Below are 17,846 nucleotides of genomic sequence, written 5' to 3' on the forward strand. Positions count from 1 at the left end.
AGTCGTTAAACGTCAGATTGCCTGAGGCTCCGAAGCCCGGGATCCGGACGTCAGTCAGTTGAAAACAAATGAGCAAAAGATTCCTTTGAGCACTTCATCGTTAGAAGTTGGAACCGCATTCCTGCAAGATAAATCGCGATTTGATAGATCTGAAACGCAGTCCGATCCGAAACCTTGCCGGCCAGCAGCTCTCACGCGAGCGGTAGATCTGCTCGGCATACGTTAACCTTGCTCCTGCTTATCGCTTCGAATACGATAACTCCGTTAATCGTAGTCTGCTGCTTCGATATTGAGTTGCGCAATAGGATAAACTCGAATTTTGTTGCGATATTGAGTTGCGCAATATGAGAAACTCGAAATTTGTTTCCCTGTTCTTCCGCGCAACTGCACGTTCGTTGCTTACGCACGTCACGTGGTTCGCACATAAAATCACTCTGTCGAGGACGTGTGGACTGTGCGATAAGCGGTGCTGGTTTGCATTTTGAGCAGCTGAAAGCCACTCAGAAAATAACAAGGCTCACAAAGTTCCAAGTTTTCGCATCTGTTACACTGTTATCCCATCTGCCTAGGTCCCTAACCACTCATGTTTATCTGGGCTGCTAAGCACAACTGAAATTGCTCCCGTGCTTGTCTAAGACACAAGCTGGAGTGCAATGAAAACTGATCTGAGCTGCTCCTAGCCTGCTCCAGAGCGTAGTTTTAGCTGCTCCCAACCTGCTCCAAAACAGCTGTTTTAGCTGCTCCCGTGGCTGCTCCCAAGCACATTTCATGAGTTCCACCCCTGTGTTTGCATGATTCTTACACTCAGGCAAATAGTTCCCACCCAGATATTGAAAAATTTAATTGCTGCTGATTCTACCGTGCAGGTAAATTAATGGACTTTGAACACATACCCTTATAAAAACCGATTTTATGAAACGCTTGCCAATACGCAAAAATAAATACCGCGCACAAGTCGCTATTGTCGGAATCTGGCAATGGTTCTTCACTGTCCACAGACCGCAGAAGGTCATCCTTGCTCTCGTCTAAAGCGTTTGAGGAGCCGTGCTTTTTGCGCTTGTACGAATGCACGACCGTTGCCTATTAGAGGGACGTCTTCCAAACAACACTTCGCGAGCTCGTCGGGTCGCTGGGATTGCAAGGCCACACAGCGCCGCTCTGTTGTTATTGTTTCCCGTCAGCGTGATGACGTTTCATTCAAATAAAGCCTCCTAGTGGAATTTATTTTATTTTTTCATCTTAAAACGCCAGACACGAGTCCGTAAAGGCGAAAGAACGTGCAATATGGATACCAAAATGGCGAATGTAAACAAACTGTCATGAAGTCGATTGGGCTAGATGCCTTATTCTGAGTATTCTGTTTTTCTTTCGAATTTTGGTTTTTGGTTTTGATTGTAATGCGCATGTAATTTTAGGCACCGATTTTGGCGAAAAAAAGTGCGCGTTAGAATCGTGCAAACACGGTACGTTGTGCATACCGGGGAAACAAAATCATGTGCCTAAGTCCCTGCCATCGTAAGAAGAGTGTGCGCTAATGGCGACGCGTCATTGGAAGCGTGTGAACAGACCCTTTCCCTCTTACGTAAGATGGAAGGTTGACATAACGAGCAAACGAACAGAACGAAAGAGCGCGGCGGGAATCGCACCAATACCTCACAAAACCAGTCCTGTCCAGTCCAAACCAAAGACGGCTGCAGCATGCACTGAAGCAATAAATGCGAGCGCATTTAATAAACAACGAAATATGAGCGAAGATTCTAGGTGTTGATAATGTTGGTCGTGCGGGACACCGCCCTCCGAAAATGGCAACAGCGGGAAGCAAGGCCAGGGGAGGGGGTGTGTGCATGCACGGAGGCTTACCTTAAAAAAGTCCATTTGGGCGCTAGCGTCATAAATTGTTTATAGAGGAACTTTAATTTAGGCTTTCTTTTCCAAACGTTGAGTAGCCCTTTGAGTTTGAGGTAAAATTGCCTTGAAGGGCAAAGTAAAAGTGTGTGGGATCAGGGTTACGGTCAGAGTTTGTCGACAGTATTTTGCTGTTCTGACACTTTTTGGTTCTGATCTGGCGTTCGTGTGCTTCAGCCTTGACGAGACCCAAAGTTAACGTATAAAGCCTTTTCAGCCCTTTTAAGGATGCTTTGGTGCCGCTGCATTCAGTGTAGTAAGGATTCCGAATATCCGTACTAAGCACTGCACAGTGCCTGGTACGGTAGGTCACGTGACTTAACGTAAAATACCGAGCAAGTGCGCACCCAAACTTTGGGGACAATCTTTAAGAACGGGTATGTGTGCTCGTTAGGTCCAAGAGCAAAAATGCTGAAGGGGCATACGACAGGGTAGACTTTGCCACTTTGCACTGGTGTGCGCTCCTTAGCTTTTTTGTTTTTGCATCGTCATGCTCGCGCCTCTGTGCTTTGCACCGACATGCTTGGAAAAGCATCCAAAGCAGGGGAGCGTCTCGGGTAGCAGTGTAGGGCCGCTTCTCCGTGAAAGCTGCACCAGCGTCGACAACGTAGCGCGAAACAGTCGAGCATGGTGCATTTGTTTACGCTTGTACCTAACCCGACATCTCTGAAATATGGAGGAGGCAAAGCGAGTGCCTTTTTACTTACAATAGGTGTTCAATAATTTTTGCCTCCTGGGCTGTATCTTTGAATGCAAAAGCTGTTTTGTGCGGCGTTTTGGGTTGTAGCGAGCATCATGAACGAGTGACACACCGGGAGCATTACAGATGTTAGGATTATATATAAAGTTTTTATATAAAGTTTAAGCCCCCTAGCGGGGCTCAATCCTGGGTCTGTACGGTGGCGGTCGGATTAAAGGTACACCAACACCCCCCAAAAACTCTTTTTTTTTTTTCATTTTTTGTTAGGCGATTTATAATGGTGTCGGAATACTACCCAATTAATATTTTGCTACAGAGTCACATATTTTTTTAATAAAGCCAAAAAAACGCAACTGCACGAAACTGAAACCGAAACCCCCGCACCGCACGGAGAAGTAGAGAGGAGAGAAGGGGGGTGAGTGGCGGAAATCACGCAGCTACGCCCGACCGTGCTATTTTTTTTTTTTCTTCCGCGCACAGCAGACAAAATGCGTTGCGGGATTTGTTTAACGTGCGATTCCTTTGCAGTAATGTTTCTTCCGCTCGCTGTTCTGTAGTTCGAGATGAGTTGTTTTGTACATTTCAGTGTTGGCAACTAGTAGTGAGTGCCTGTATGGTGGCTAATGAATTCCCGTGATCGGCTCCGAAAAGAATGCTCCCAAGATGTTGCGTGAAGAGCTGTCTCGCATGTCCTGCATCTGAAAGTGGCATTGCGCGGCAGAGGTGTCAAAAATGAAATCCCATACCATTTAGTTCACAATTGTTTTTTTTTAGTAATAATTGTAAAAAAAAGAAATGTTAACATCAAAAAATGTTTGAAAGAAAAAAAATGGTACGCCCACACTAGGGATCAAACCCTTGCCCGCTGTATGTGAAACGGACGTCTTTCCACTGAGCTACTGAAGGAAGTCTTTCGTTCGTAGTAATGCAGCTGGTCGACTTGCCGATTTCCCTCCAGTGCATGCACTCCCGGCTTACAGTCGGGCGGAACCCCGCATTGGCCACATTCGCACCTATAAAAAAAAAAAAAAACCGTACGCATGTGTATTCAATTTGGGAGTACACACTTCGTGCTTGACGTTTGAGCGAGTGATGCCTTCAGCCATGAGAAGTGACGACGGCTCGGTGACGTCTTCGTGCAATCGGCTCACTGGTCGGGCGTGTCGTAGGGGATGAATATCAATTCTTTTGATCGGTCCAAAATTTCTTTTTCGAAGGAAGACAGAATTTGCCGGTACCGTGAACGACAGTTCTGAAGTAGAGGTCCCACGCCCGTCGTCCGCTGCCACCCTCGAGTCCCACAGAATGCAAAACGACGCTTGAGAATTATGCAGTGAACGCACAGAATGCTTCCAGTTGTCTGTGCAACCTTCTTTTTCAATCAACGTATTTGCAGCTTTTTGGGAGCCACAAAAAATGGTTTTTATTTTTTTTTTTCATTTTTAGTATTGACTGTGTGCCTTCAATGACCAACGACTTTGATTAAATTTGATGGTCGTGTCTAAACCTTAGAAAACGGCCCGTGACGACGGAATAGAGAGTGAGCGCGACTCAAACTGGCCAATTCTCGATCGGCGGTTTTCGGGCAAAAAGAAACCGAATTTCGAGCCACAAATTTTGTTCTGGGTAGTTGGGCTCTCATATGTCACGTACAACTAAAAACCTTGGCGATCATAAATACCCTGTCAGTGTCCCTTTAAGGCCCTTGCCTTAGGTCGGACGCCATAGCCACTGAACTATACTAGCACAGCTGGTATGGACGGGTCGATGGTTTTATTCGAATGCAAAGGTGCCAGCGACAACAGCAGGCTCTGGATAAAAATAATTAGTTAACTAATTGAATAGAAAAATTAAGTAACTTAAAAAAATGAACAAAAAAATTAATGGAAAAAAATAGAAAGAGAGATAAATGAAGGTATAGATGATAATAAAGATAGAAAAATCTTGCACAGAGGACACACAGAGTGTGATTTTGTGTGGGACACATTATATGCTTCTTCCATGATCAAGCCTGTATAATTTTTTGGGACGGAATTGGAAGATGTCACATTCAAATGAAAGTTTGGAATCTCTTTCGCTGAGGCACATCGCCTTTCCAAATATTGTCCCCAGCAGTAGTGACATACTTTCGCCACCAACGAACTAGTCTTCGCGTGCCATCGTAGAAGAATGAGGATGCCTGTTGACGACACCGGCGCCACACTGGAGGAGCTGCAGTTCCGAGATGTTTTGGCCCCGCTTACCATGCAGACCGCACCTCGCGCCATTGGACTTCTGGCAGCTTCCCAACAACGAAGGATAATCCGAAAGCTACGCAGTTCGCGTCCGACGAAGAGGTCACCAATGCAGTGCGCCTTCGGTGTCTCCGACAGCCACCCTCTTTTTCTACGACGGCACGCAGAGGCTAGTGTACCAGTGGCGGAAGTGCATCTCCGCTGGCGGGGACTGAAATCGAAAAGAGATGTGCTCTTGGGAAAGAGGAAATTCCAAACTTTCATTTTAGTGTAACATCTTTCAATTTCGTCGTCGAATAAAAAAGTTACAGCCGAGAAGGCAAAACCTATGCCGAGCGCAAGTTCGTCTGCTTCCTGCAGGGGTAAGTCAGAACGCCGAGCTCTGAGTAGCTCTGATAGAGGGATAGTGGGTAGACCTCAGTGCTAGCTGCTTTGAAATCTACCCAATATTCTTCTGATCGGAGCCAATCAGAGGGTGTTCTGACATACCCACAACCCCTGCTCAAGAAGCAGACGAACTTCCGCTCCGCATCGAACACTCCTCATACTTTTCTTTCACCGCATGCAGCGTGGGTGTCACGAAAGAGGAGCCGTTCCTCACGGAGGCTGGGCAGGAAGCGGCGGAAGCGATGCAACAGTTCTGCTTGCAGCTGTCCTCGATCGTGCTGGGCAGCGAAACGGACTCTGCTGTCGTGGACCAGACTCTCCTCGTCCAACACATCGTGCAGCTTCTTGCCGGAATCCCGTCGGACTACTTTCCGTACGACGCGGTGAGGAGCGGTGTCATAATCTACCTAGGCACAAGTTAACTGCAAGTTGGTAATTAGTGTTTTTCGGTATTATTTTTGTCTGCGAATGCCCTTTTGTAGCAGACAAACTCCACTCTTCTCTCGCATTATCAGACAAACCATCTGCTAACTCTCGGCGTGTGAGGCACATTAGATCTCATTCTCGCGGTGACCCAAATCGAACCTCAGAGGCGGTTTACCGGTGAAAGCAGGTATCTCTCCTGGTGGCAAAAATAACCGCGAGAGAAATTTTGAGGTCAGGTGACCGTCTTTGTGGAGACAAAAGCTTAAAAAACCGTCCTCGAGGTTGTCCTAGAGGTCGTCCGAGAGGTCGTCCTAGAAGCCGTCCTCGAGGTTCCTAGAAGGCATCGCCAGTGCACGTGTTGCAACTGATATCGGCGTCGCAAAAAGGCCCCCTCTGCGACAAATGTGCATCTAGTGCGCATTTGTTATGGAGTCGGATTTTTTTAGCGTGCAAAATAACCATGTTTGGTTTGATGTTTTGGATAAAGGGGCTAAAAACTACAAAACCTCTTTTCATAGATCTATTAAAATGACTCCAATTAAAGCCTCGTTTAAAAAGAATGAAGAGGTCGTCAGGAGGACTTTGTGTCCACCGGCACGTAATAAAAAGCGGAAATTCAAAGTTGGTGATACTATGAGGTCACGAAAATATAAAGGGGTTTTTGAAAAGGGTTACAAACAGAATTATATGTCTGAAGTGTTCAAAATCAAACAAATCCTCAGTGATGGCATTTCATATTAAAATGTAGTTGACATGAAAGAAGAGCATATACTGGGGACGATTTGTGAACAGGACGTGGTGAAATACGTTCCTACAGGGTGATTTTTGTATATTGTTGTCATGTTATTTCTTGAAGGTCATTTTTCAAGGTTGGGGGAATGGGGGAGGGTCCAGAACTCTTATTTTCTATACTACTTATATGAAATGAATTATGTTTGCGTATTCAAGAGTGGTTACGTAAATTCATTTCTGGCAAATGTTGCAATAAGTGCAAATTAAAGAAAACGACAGGCAAGCCGTATGTGTACCGTGCAGAATTGGCTGAAACTCTAGGTACTCTCCCCCCCCCCCCCCCCCGCAACGGAACTGGGCATGTGAGTGCCTCTTGCAGCTATTTTAATCACCGGTAGAGATACCCACTTTTAGCAGCAAACTGGCCCTGGTGTGTTTAGTGAGACCAGTCCCATGTCATGCAGTTTGTCGGCCGCTTTGTCGTCAAGAAGGGGATCCGACTGAGCGGCATGTCGTCCGAAGCCCTGGCTCCCATGATGTCCGAGTTTGCGAGCTGCGGTGCGAAAGTGCGCTTTCTGGACACCATTTCAAGCCCTCCGTCGGAACCCGGCGATGTTCAGCGCTGTGAGTGGCGTCGTCCCTCGTTTCCCTTTTGTGCAAGCGAAGAGATGGTGTGGTGCACGTTTTTGCGGTTCTTCAGCACTTAATTCATCTACAGGCATGTGCTCCTGTTCAACTTCTTTAGTTATTACAGGTGCGAGCACCTATACCTTACTAGAGGCCCATAAACATATTTACATCTGAGCACGCCTTACTGTGGAACAGCGTCCCTGAAGCAATAAGTGGATTGCTCAGTGTGCGAAGCGTACAGTGCGCCACAGCACGAGACAAGGGAGTAGAAGCAAGCTTAACTTTACAATGCGGTGCACAGCTGTAGGACAAGCGGAGGTCACGTGCTTGCCCGGGACCGGTGGGGAGTCGGGGACACAGGAGCAGGTTATTCTAAGGTTGCGACGGTGGAGCCGTACAGAAGTCGGAGAAGCCAGCGGGATTGCCCCAAGACTGTCGTCGGGCGCCACCATATTTGCCATGGACTTCACTTGCTGCTGGCGAGCCGCATGCTACGATAGCGCATTCTTATTGGCTCTTGACTGCAGTTGATTGCGCGTCAACTCAGCCGTGTGTGCAAGCTCGACACAAATGCTCTTCGCAGCACTCCGTGTCCTCCTGCTGCACATGAATGCACCACCACGCTAATGCGTAAATGTGTGTATGGGCCTTAGCACCCTTTCCCTTCCCGTCACGTAGGCATGCACTCAACAGGAACTGCCACTGGCTTATGCTTTCTCAGCTTCGCAGGGTACTGAACAAAACGCATAAAAACTGCACTCATTCTCACACGGAGAAAAATTCGAGTTGCGCACATAACTAATTTGTACACTGCTCAAGGTCATTCCTGCAGGATTCGGTTGCTACAGAAAAGGACAATGCTTCTTGCGTCTGAAACATGTGCGCTTTGGTGAAATAACGAATAACAAGCATCTTAATTTGTCACATAGGGATGCAAATTCATTAACTCTGCTAGAAACCACTTTTCTTTTTTTAATTACGGCTCTTGAAGCGAAAGTGACAGTAGGCTCTTCACATCTTCAAAGAAATTTGAGTTTTTATTTCTACATTTTTTTTTTCTTTTTATGAAGGTTGGCACTCAAAGAAAACCAAGTTCTTGACTTATGTGGACAACTGAGTGAATGAGACAATATTCCGAGTTAGGAGCACTCTAGTGGAGTATGTACTTTCCCGTAGTAGTAGTCCAGGCTACCTTTTTGTTACCTTTTTGTTACCTTTTTGGTTACCTTTTTGACCAATGTCGTCTGGTTCTCGGCGGTCGGCAGGCCTCACTTTGGCCGCTTTCCGGGAGGGCCTCAGGCGTTACCTGCACCACTACCGGGGTGCCCTCCTGCCCATGACGGAGCACCTGGATTCCCTGACGGTGATGCAGCTTCACCACCTCACCAATGGCCTTAGGGACCAGATTGAGTGAGTGAGATTGTCTCGGTGGGGTGGATCCTTCTGATGGCTTCCTTTAACACCGAATATATTTTAGGGCTGGTTTTCATAACTAAAACGTCACAAATCTTTTTTTAAAGATCGGTAAGTAGGCTTGCGATAATTCAAACCAGGATATTCCATACATCTGGTTAATTCAAACAAATTTCGAAATTTTGGTTGTCCCGCTATGTGTCTAACGTATTCGTAAGACGCTTAAATTTGAACGGCGTTTTCGTGCAATAGACCTATCTCTAAATTATCCAAGCATCAAGGAGAACGCAGGGATTGGTATTCCACGCGCCGCACGTACTGGAGTCAGCAGTCAGTATTAACTTATCTAAAGAAAATACCTAAAACAAATGGCATCTTGCACGCGCGTTCGTCAGCGCTTTGTTTTGGTTATTTACTTCGAATCTTTTATACGAAGGAGGTGTGCACATGTGGCGCGTGGAACACCGATCCCTGCATTTTCCTTGATGCTTGGGTAACATAGCAATAGGTCTATTCATGCTTTTTGTTCCTGCGGCCCCGTTAAGTGCACTTCCTTCCGAGCATTGATGCACTGCAGAGAAGCAACACCCGCAGAGCCTGCTTTCGTGGGTGTTACTTCTCTGCAGTGCACCAGTACTCAGTGAAAAACGCATTCAATGGGGCTCGAACAAAGCACATATGAGCCATGAAAACAAGCACCAAGCGGAAATTTCCACAGCAACTTGCGCGGTTGTTGTGATGTGGTGGCATGGCGTAGGACCACGACACAGCATCCACGCAAGTTGTTACGAAAACTGCTGCGTGGTGTCCATTTTACAGCGTCTGTTAAGGGCTGGTTTCCCTAGGATAGTGTTTGGTTTTAAACAAATGTCGACCCCCGTGGCCGACACAACACTCTGGTTGCCGCCGTTGCTCATAGATGGCGTGTTGTGTTTGCCGGTTGTCTGCTTGCTGGTGTCGCTCATTGATCGTGGCAACATTTTTTCGGAGGAAGAAGAGCGGGAATGAGCAACAGCGCGAATGGTTTCGCAATTGCCGCGAGGCTGCTGTTGCCTGGAGTTACACTGCTTCGAGCGCTTCAGATTCCCTTGCGAAAGAAGAGCAGATCGCTCGCCTGGAAAGCCACTGCCGAGAACAGAAGCTACAACTCCGCTGCTCTTCCTTCTTCACCAGAGTGGAAAGGCCAAACGTTCTTTATTGCTCATGTGCCCCCTGTTTTACAGTTCACATTAGACAACTTCCTGGCCTGATGAACAAACTTAATTTTGCTTTGAGTTGTCATGTGCTGTATAAACAGTCCAGGATAAACAACATTTTTTAGGGATAAATGTGTGGCATACCTTCTTATGATCAGTAGGCCTGTGTAGTGGAAATCCTCAGATATCTGTTTTGTATATGTAGCCATTCATATGGCAAATCATAATTTTAACTTGCATCATTGTTTAGATAAATTTTTAATAATTCAAACAAAATTCGCGGCTTCCTGGAGTTTGAATTAATGAGAGTCTACTGTGGGTTGTACCAGGGATGCAGCCACACTGTGGCATGTGAGACGTCTTGTGCATGTTGTAGAGGGTATATGGGCACTAGGATACAGAAATTATATAACCAAATACACAACTTACATTTATTCATGCATTACAAAGCTTACATGCTTAACTTATGTTACAGCTAGTGCAGGTCTTACGGTCTAATCGTGCAACCGTGCTTGCTTCTTATTCGCTTCCTATGGAGATGGACACGTCAAGCCGTGGTCAAAGGGAGTGGGCGAGGATTGGCCTTCCTCTGTCTTGCCATAGACTCTTCACGCCATTTCTGAACCCTATGTGTCGAACACAGGGGTGCCATAGCCGAGCAACCGTAAAATTTCTGCAACAAACTACACACTCGTAAGCCTTATAACTCCCGATGAGCACCAGTTTGAGTTCGATGGATTATGCCTACTATGGCAAAGTGAGCTCTTTCGAACGTGACCACTCTCTCTTGGGTCGACAAACATACTGCCGAGCTATGCCTCTGTGAGCGCCGCGCACGAGGCTAAATTTAGCTCCGACCGCGTCGTGCATGGTGTGACAATGGCACCATATGCGCACGAGACACATGCGTGAACAAGCAATGGCTTTTTTCCTCTACGCAACAATACTGAAGTTAGGCACGCAGGTAGTACGGTGGCAAAGATATAAACGACATTAGTGTTACATGTTTCCGTTACATGCAGCTTTAGCAAGCGACCTCTTAAAGGGGAACTCCGCTTCATTTTTGATATTTAGAAATTATGTAGCCCTCTTCAGTATCATATAGGAAGATCCCATGTCAAATATTACGATCTAATTCCGTTTATATATTTAATAAACTGGCCAGCAAACCTTCAAGCGAGCCAAGTCGCTGAAATCTGCCAACTCTAGCGTGCGGCGCGAGGCGCAATCATCAGCGTAGTCAGTGCCACGGAGTTGGAGCGGCTAGGGTGGCCAACGTTGAACCACTACGTCAGAGGCATGACTACATCATTCTCATGTTTTGCTTGTTTTTACTTCTCAGAACAAAATTGAACGATGACGTCATGAGTTTCTCCTCCCGGTGTTGGCTGACTGGGTGTTCACGTGATCACCGTAACACAGATGCGCTAGTTTGCGCTGCCCTGCACGCTTATCGGTCTGTTTCTCCGCTCCCGTTCTTCTCTTTCGTCTTCTCCCCTTCCCCCTCTCCCCTGGGCCATCACCGTCCACGCCATGCGAAGCAACCTGCCCGCGTCCAATAAAAAAAAATAAAAAATAAAAAAAAAGACCTGCCTGCATTGCGTGTCCTGTTTCTTGCTCCCTTCCGAACGTCACAAGACCACGTGGTTTGACGTGACGTGGAGTTGAGCGGAGTTGCCCTTTAATGACCAAAATGAGACTTTTCACGTCAATATAATAACATGGCCAGTTGTCTTTACAAAGGACTGTGTCTCCCAACGAGAACCAAACCACTGACCCCAGACTCGGTGATCCGATACCCTATCTTTTCTGCTGGCAGAGGGCAGCTTTGGTTGGCATGGTTGTATTTGGTACAAACAAATTGGTGTTGTTGCAAAAGCTTTGTCTTTTCAATGGTGGAAGGAGCTCGCAACACTACCCATTTTGTGTTTTCCGACTCCATCTGTCGAATTAAGATACGTTTAGATTTCTTTCCGACGTCTTGCCGATTACCGCGTACAAACATGGTTCACTTTTTGTTCTATGGAAATGAGCAGTGGCTATTTAGTAGTACATTGTTAATGCAAACATATCATTGGCGCTTTTTTGTATTTTACTTTAAAAAGTTACTGGCAAGCACCAAATTTCAACGCCTTGATTTGTGCTCTAAACAAACACTTTTCCCACACTTTTAATTAAAAATGGCACTTGTTTGCATTAACTGATTCGTGCTATGTAGATATAGCTTTAGATATGTAGATATATAGATATGTAGATATAGCTTTAGAGATGTAGATATAGCTTTAGATATGTAGATATAGCTTTAGAGATGTAGATATAGCTTAGAAGCGAAAGACACCTATGTGTGAGGTGTTACTCTTGCTTGCTGTAGTAGCATCAGGTCCCTTGTTAGCACACTAGACTTTGGTTTCTTCCTTTGGTCCCATCCTGCTGTGAACTGATCATGTGAATCATAGGAGGTTTTGAATATATGTTAGCTGTATACGTTGCTTGTTGTGTGGTTCATAGCAACCCGTGAACAATCTCGTGCTTCACGAAAACCAATTCTATTCTCGGTAGTACGTCGTGCTTTCTTACCAGCTGAATATTTGTTTGTTAAAGCTGAGCTGCGTTGCTTCTCTGCTTCTAGGGGAGTGCTTAGTGTTTCTTGTTTTCTTCAGTTCTAAAGTTTTGAGGTCGGATATGTTGTTGGGGTGCACTTCTTGTACTACTGCCATTTTCTCGAGATGTGGAGATGTATGTGTTCAATCAACTCTTCCCCGTGCTTGGCCACATACTTTACGCAGATTGGTTGTCGATGGCAACCGTATGCCGAAATTACATTACACGGGTCTAATCAATACTTTTTCTTCTTTGTGTAGATTTCTGGCCAATTTCTGTGTAATGGAGGTACAGATGAGCGGAAGCGGACAGGAGGTGAGTCTTGGAAATTCGCTTTGGGGACAAATAGGTATTGGATCGTTCTTCTGCCTGGGTTAATCGTTTGTGTTGTGCTTATTTGGCATTTCAGAACCCGAATTTCTGCTCGATGAAAATACTTTGATCAAAGTACAAGGGGTTTGAGATATACTAGCAGTGTACTGTATTTACTCGCATAATGAACACTTTTCCCCCAAAAAATTGACATATATCTGTGGAGTGCGTTCATTAGGCGGGGTAAAACTTTTGCATTTACACATTTTGTGCAAATGTCATTTTAGGTGCCAATATGACACGGCAGAGCATGTCTCCACTGACAAAGGCGCACCCACGGCTGGGCTGGTCGTAGGCGCACCACAGTAACCATGCTCTATAAGTTGCGAACCTTTTCTAGGGCGCTTTTGGCGCGCCTTTTGCCTAAGGGAAAACGCCCTACGAAGCTCACTCAGCACGGAGAGCGATGCGACGATTCTTAGCTTTAACCACTTTCACGATTTCACTGTCCGAAAGCGGACCACAGATGACGGCGTGTTTATTGACATGAATGCATTCGATGGGTGAAGCATGTGTGGGGTTGGGCAATTCCTCGACCCCAGCTTCGTTAGGGGTGTGCGCCGCTGGGTTTAACTGTTGATCACTTCCGCAACCACGCACTTGCAGCTATTACGAGAGTGTGTATTGCTATGCTTGGCTTGGCTTGACTTGGCCTGGCCTGGCCTGGCTGCTTGGTGGCAAGAGCAAATTGGCTTGGCGGCTTGCTGAGTTGGATGCAGTTTGAGACTCGTGGAGCCGAAAATTAGAGGTGCGTTCATTATACGAGAGAAAAAAAAAAGTAAAAATATTGGTGCCCGTTGTGGGGGGCGCATTCATTATGCGAGTGCATTCATTATGCGAGTAACTATAGTAGTAAGGTTGTCGTTTCTGAAAAACAAACTTTACTCTAGAAAAACATTTTTATAGGTGAGTGTAATCTGTTTAGGAAGTTTTTAATGGAATTTCTTCTAACAACTGTGGAGCCCTATAGTATACAGCTTTAGCAGGGGTGGTGGTGATATTTCGCTTGATTGTTCGTTACATTGATGCTGACTGTTTTCCGACGCAGGGCATGAGGCTGCTGGGTCGTCTGCAACGCAAGGCGGAGGAGGTTCGGGGACTGCAAGGGTATATTGTGATGGTCTTCCTCCTTCAGCATGCCTGCAGGCCTTACCTGGGGTATGTGTCAATGCGCCATTTAAGCAGTGCTCTTCAAAACTACTTTAGTGACTCTGTGCATGACATGAATGATAATATTAAGTTCCAGTTAAATCATTAAACTGCATGCATCAGTCTCATTTCTTGGAATAAAATGTGTGGCAAAGATGGTGCTTTTTAGAGTTTCAGGATGCAGAAAACTATAAATTGGAAGCCCTACTTTTCTGCGGGGGTGGGGGGGGTATGGGGGGGCTAGTTCAATATTATCAGGGTGGAGAAATGCTCCTCGAGAACTGCAGTAAAATTTGTTTTGGCAAAACCATGGTAGTAATGAGAAATGCAAGACCAATGTTCCCATTATTTCCTGGTTTTGTCGAAATCGATGCCTACCTAGGTAGCCCACAATGGTAGTCTTAGTAGGGGATATTTTAACTTAGCACAAGACTAACAAGCACTATAGGGAAAGCCTCAACAATAGTATATTTTTATTGAAAAGGTGTAAACAAATATGCACAGACTTACCGCCACATTTGACTCTCGACTGCCTCCATGTCGTAGAGATTCTGCTTTGGCCTCTGGAGTGCAAAGAGCAGGGCTCAAGCTTATCTGTGGTCCCTTTCCCAGGGCGTCTTTGGGGCATCGTCACAGCCTTGATTGCTTTGCAGCATAAACCTCCAATATTTACTTCTTTTTGAGGGCAACTGTGTTTTATAGGCCAATTTTATATTAAAAAAAACATTATGAAGTCTCGTCACGAGGTCTCAGTACTATATCCCATCACGAAGACCTGTCACAAAGGACTGCAACATGACGGTGATATCATGACATTACGTGACACCATGTCGTTGTACGACAACACAGCCTTGTGACATCGTAACATCACGTGACTGTAACGTCGGTGGCACACGACATCATAATGTGCGATATGACATCACACAACGTCCTGACGTCACGTGATATGACGTCGCATAACGTCATAGCGTCATGTGATATGATGTCACGTGACATGATGACATCACTTGGCTTCATGAAGTCATGTGACTGCAATGTTGCGTGATGTCATATCATGTGACCTTAAGTTATGTCATGAAGTCATGGCATGCCACAGTCATGTGACATCACATGCACGTAGCATGTGCCCAGCTCAATCACAGTGCAGCTCGGTATTAATGCGAAAGCATTATATGCCCCATTATGAGAAAATCGGACGGCGGCGGCGGCGTGACTGAGCGATGGTGCCAAAAATGGGCGACGTGCAAAGAGTAAAAACACGTAGGAAATGCTTGGGTTGACATAAAATTTTTCGGAGAGGTTCCTGTAAAGAAAGTAAAGGAAGGTAAGGGTTTTGAAGAAACGTTCAGCATTTCCACTCTCGTGAAGAAGGAAGACCAGCGGAGCTGTACTCGATACACTGTGTGCTTCTTCTTCGTCGTTGTCTGTTTTTCGCGCTGTTTCCTAGGATGAATTCCCATCAACGCGCCCAACTATCCATTCTTCTATTATAGCTGGAAAAGTTGGCGCCATCTACGAGCGACGGTGGAAACCATACTGGTTGTGTGCTTGCCGCCGTCGCTTATAGATGGCGGTCGCTTTCCAGGTAGGTTTGTGTCGACATACACGGGTACGATCTTGGGGAACCTAGCCCTTAACAGCTCCGCTGTAAAAAACAATTTGGTACATTTCGGTCTGGATGGGAATTGAACCCTAGCCTCCGGGTTGCAAGACGAGCTCGCTTTCCCGACGCCGTGGTGGCTCCACGGTTCTGGCTGACTAAAGGTGTGCCTACCTAATGCTTGCATCATTGCACACGTCACGTTGCAGCCATCTGGCTACCTAAAGGTGTGGCTTGGTGCATGCGTCATCTGGCACGTGACAGCACAGCCAATGGGGAGGAGGTGGCGCCACGTCATGAGTGTGTAAAATGAGCGTGCTGTCTCAAAGGGACTGTAAAGGCCCGTTCACACTCTTGCAGCCGAGTACGACCGAGAGAGACAAGACCTGTTGAAACCTTTTAAAATTTCTTAGGACGAGAGAACGCACTGGCACGCTAGCGCCATCTTTGCGGTGACCCTGGAACTGCATTTCACAAGAGCGAAGGTTTTGCGGGATATCTGAGGTCAAATGTGCGTAATACCCATAAGAAAGGCTCATTTATAACATTGACAAAAGTTTTTTGAGCCAAGAAAGAAAGGATAATGCGCGAGAGAAATAGAAAATATGCTGGACCACCAAGTTTACAATGCTACCCAATAGATGGCGCCAGTGTGTCCTCTCGTAAGAGATATTAAAAGGTTTCAAGGCACCCAATTCTATGAGGTCGCAAGAGTGTGAACAGGCCTTAATGCTTTTGCATTCCCACATATAAGCAGTGTAAGGTGTCTCTGCCGAATTTCGATTTGTCAGCACGATCGAGCTAGCGTAATTTTTATGCTGTTTGACTCGGTGTCTTGCATCACGGTACCCCCTTTAGTTCACACCTAGCTACGCACTCATTCCGACGGTGTTTTTTCTCAGGTTCTTGCAAGACTGGCTGTTTAACGGAATATGCAACGACCAATACGGCGAGTTTCCCATTCAGCTGAACGAAGAGTCTGCAGCACTCAGAGGTGACTATTGTCATTTTTGTATTGTGTTTTCCGAAGGGCCTCTTACAATGCATTAATACTCACCTAGATTTGTGCAGGAACCTTACCAACTAAGGGCCGACAATCGAGGAAAAATTTTGCCGACTTGAAACCTTGTTAAAATGGAAGCTTGTGTATGTTGGTAAGGCATGACGATTAAAACTTACAGCACACAAAGATAAGACAGAATAAAGAGGACACACAGTCACTAAACTTACAACTGAAGTTTTATTGTCAAGGCGCAACCTTACATTTGACGACTACAGTAACCTAGAAAACATGCCCCTATTGCTGTCGTCATGGTGCAAGAAATTGTAACTCTTTACCAGATCCCATAAAAAGGATGGGGCGCTTACGCAGTCTTCCTTTAGGTGTGCAATGTCTTCACTTCGATACGTAATTTCTTTGGTCAGGGCATCGCCGTTTCTTCCAATGACTGAGCATATTCCGAAATTGGCAGCACACCCACAATCGTGACAGTGAATACTGAAGTGCCCCGATACAACCCTGTTTACATTGTATTAGTGTTCCCTTAATCCAGTGGTTCTCAACCATTGAAATTTTGCGGACCCCTTGCGGATCGGCGCAGGTGATGGAGGACCCCGTTCGTGGTGAGGGGAAGGGAAAGTTATAGGTTAATTATGATAGTGATTTAATATATGGTTATAACTAAGGGCTAGTCTGAAGCAGACTTCTCTCTCTTATTGACATATACACGAGAAAACTCGCTCGAAAATTGGAGCGTTTCTTCTCAATCTGAGATAAGACAACTTTTATTGCCAGGCTTGACTGATGAGGCTGGGCTTCGCGGTCCCCCTTTTGAGAACCAGTGCCTTAATCTATCGTTCAGGCATCTGCCAGCTTGTTCTGTGCATTGAGTAAACCGATTTTGATGCTTCTTAGTACAGCCCAGAGAACCCCAGCTGTTTGATTAACATTTCTACAAAGCTTAGACAACTTGTTAGGGGCAGGGAAGATGACAGTGTCTCTTCCTTCTTTTCTTCGAGCCACAAGAAATTCTATGCAAATACGGAACCCCAGGAACTTTATTTCTTTTTTCTTTTCGGAATCTCCACTATATTTACACCGCCTTTTATTTTAATTTTCTTCAATAAAGTGCCTGAAACCGGGGTCAGAAGATGTTTCGGATACACCGCCCTCCGAAGTCGGGACATTTGAGCATCAAAGCTGGCCTGTGCTAAATGGGAACAGGACTTCTTTAATTAAGGCATTCGTGAAGAGCAAATTTCTGATGCCCCTTTTTACTAATTTGCAATGGCAAAGTAGTAAGCTAAAAGCGGTTTTAGTTTACGGGGTTCATACGACCAACAGACGCGTGTTCTGAAAAGTGAAGATGGAGGTTGAGGCAACGTATGGGCCCATTTGCAGCCAGCTCGTGCGTCAAGAATAGTGGAGCCAGGGAGTTACCAAATACAGACAAGCATTTGACATCGAGCGGTTGGCGAGGTGGTTGGTACAATCTAAAATC

At 45.8% G+C, this 17,846-nt stretch overlaps 1 protein-coding gene across 1 annotated transcript in view; it reads left to right on the forward strand.

The window, feature by feature from the left end:
* LOC8034885 (gamma-tubulin complex component 6) overlaps positions 1 to 17,846 on the forward strand; it is a 47,446-nt gene that overhangs the window by 2,892 nt on the left and 26,708 nt on the right. The window contains exons 4-9 of the mRNA XM_040212460.3: positions 5,408 to 5,609; positions 6,849 to 7,008; positions 8,280 to 8,424; positions 12,485 to 12,539; positions 13,645 to 13,754; positions 16,248 to 16,339. Of these exons, the coding sequence (XP_040068394.1) occupies positions 5,469 to 5,609; positions 6,849 to 7,008; positions 8,280 to 8,424; positions 12,485 to 12,539; positions 13,645 to 13,754; positions 16,248 to 16,339 (703 nt within the window). The 5' untranslated portion in view covers positions 5,408 to 5,468. The remainder of the gene's footprint in view (positions 1 to 5,407; positions 5,610 to 6,848; positions 7,009 to 8,279; positions 8,425 to 12,484; positions 12,540 to 13,644; positions 13,755 to 16,247; positions 16,340 to 17,846) is intronic.

Source organism: Ixodes scapularis, unplaced genomic scaffold, assembly GCF_016920785.2.
Source record: "Ixodes scapularis isolate PalLabHiFi unplaced genomic scaffold, ASM1692078v2 PGA_scaffold8__174_contigs__length_109621045, whole genome shotgun sequence".
NCBI classification, from domain to species: Eukaryota; Metazoa; Arthropoda; class Arachnida; order Ixodida; family Ixodidae; genus Ixodes; species Ixodes scapularis.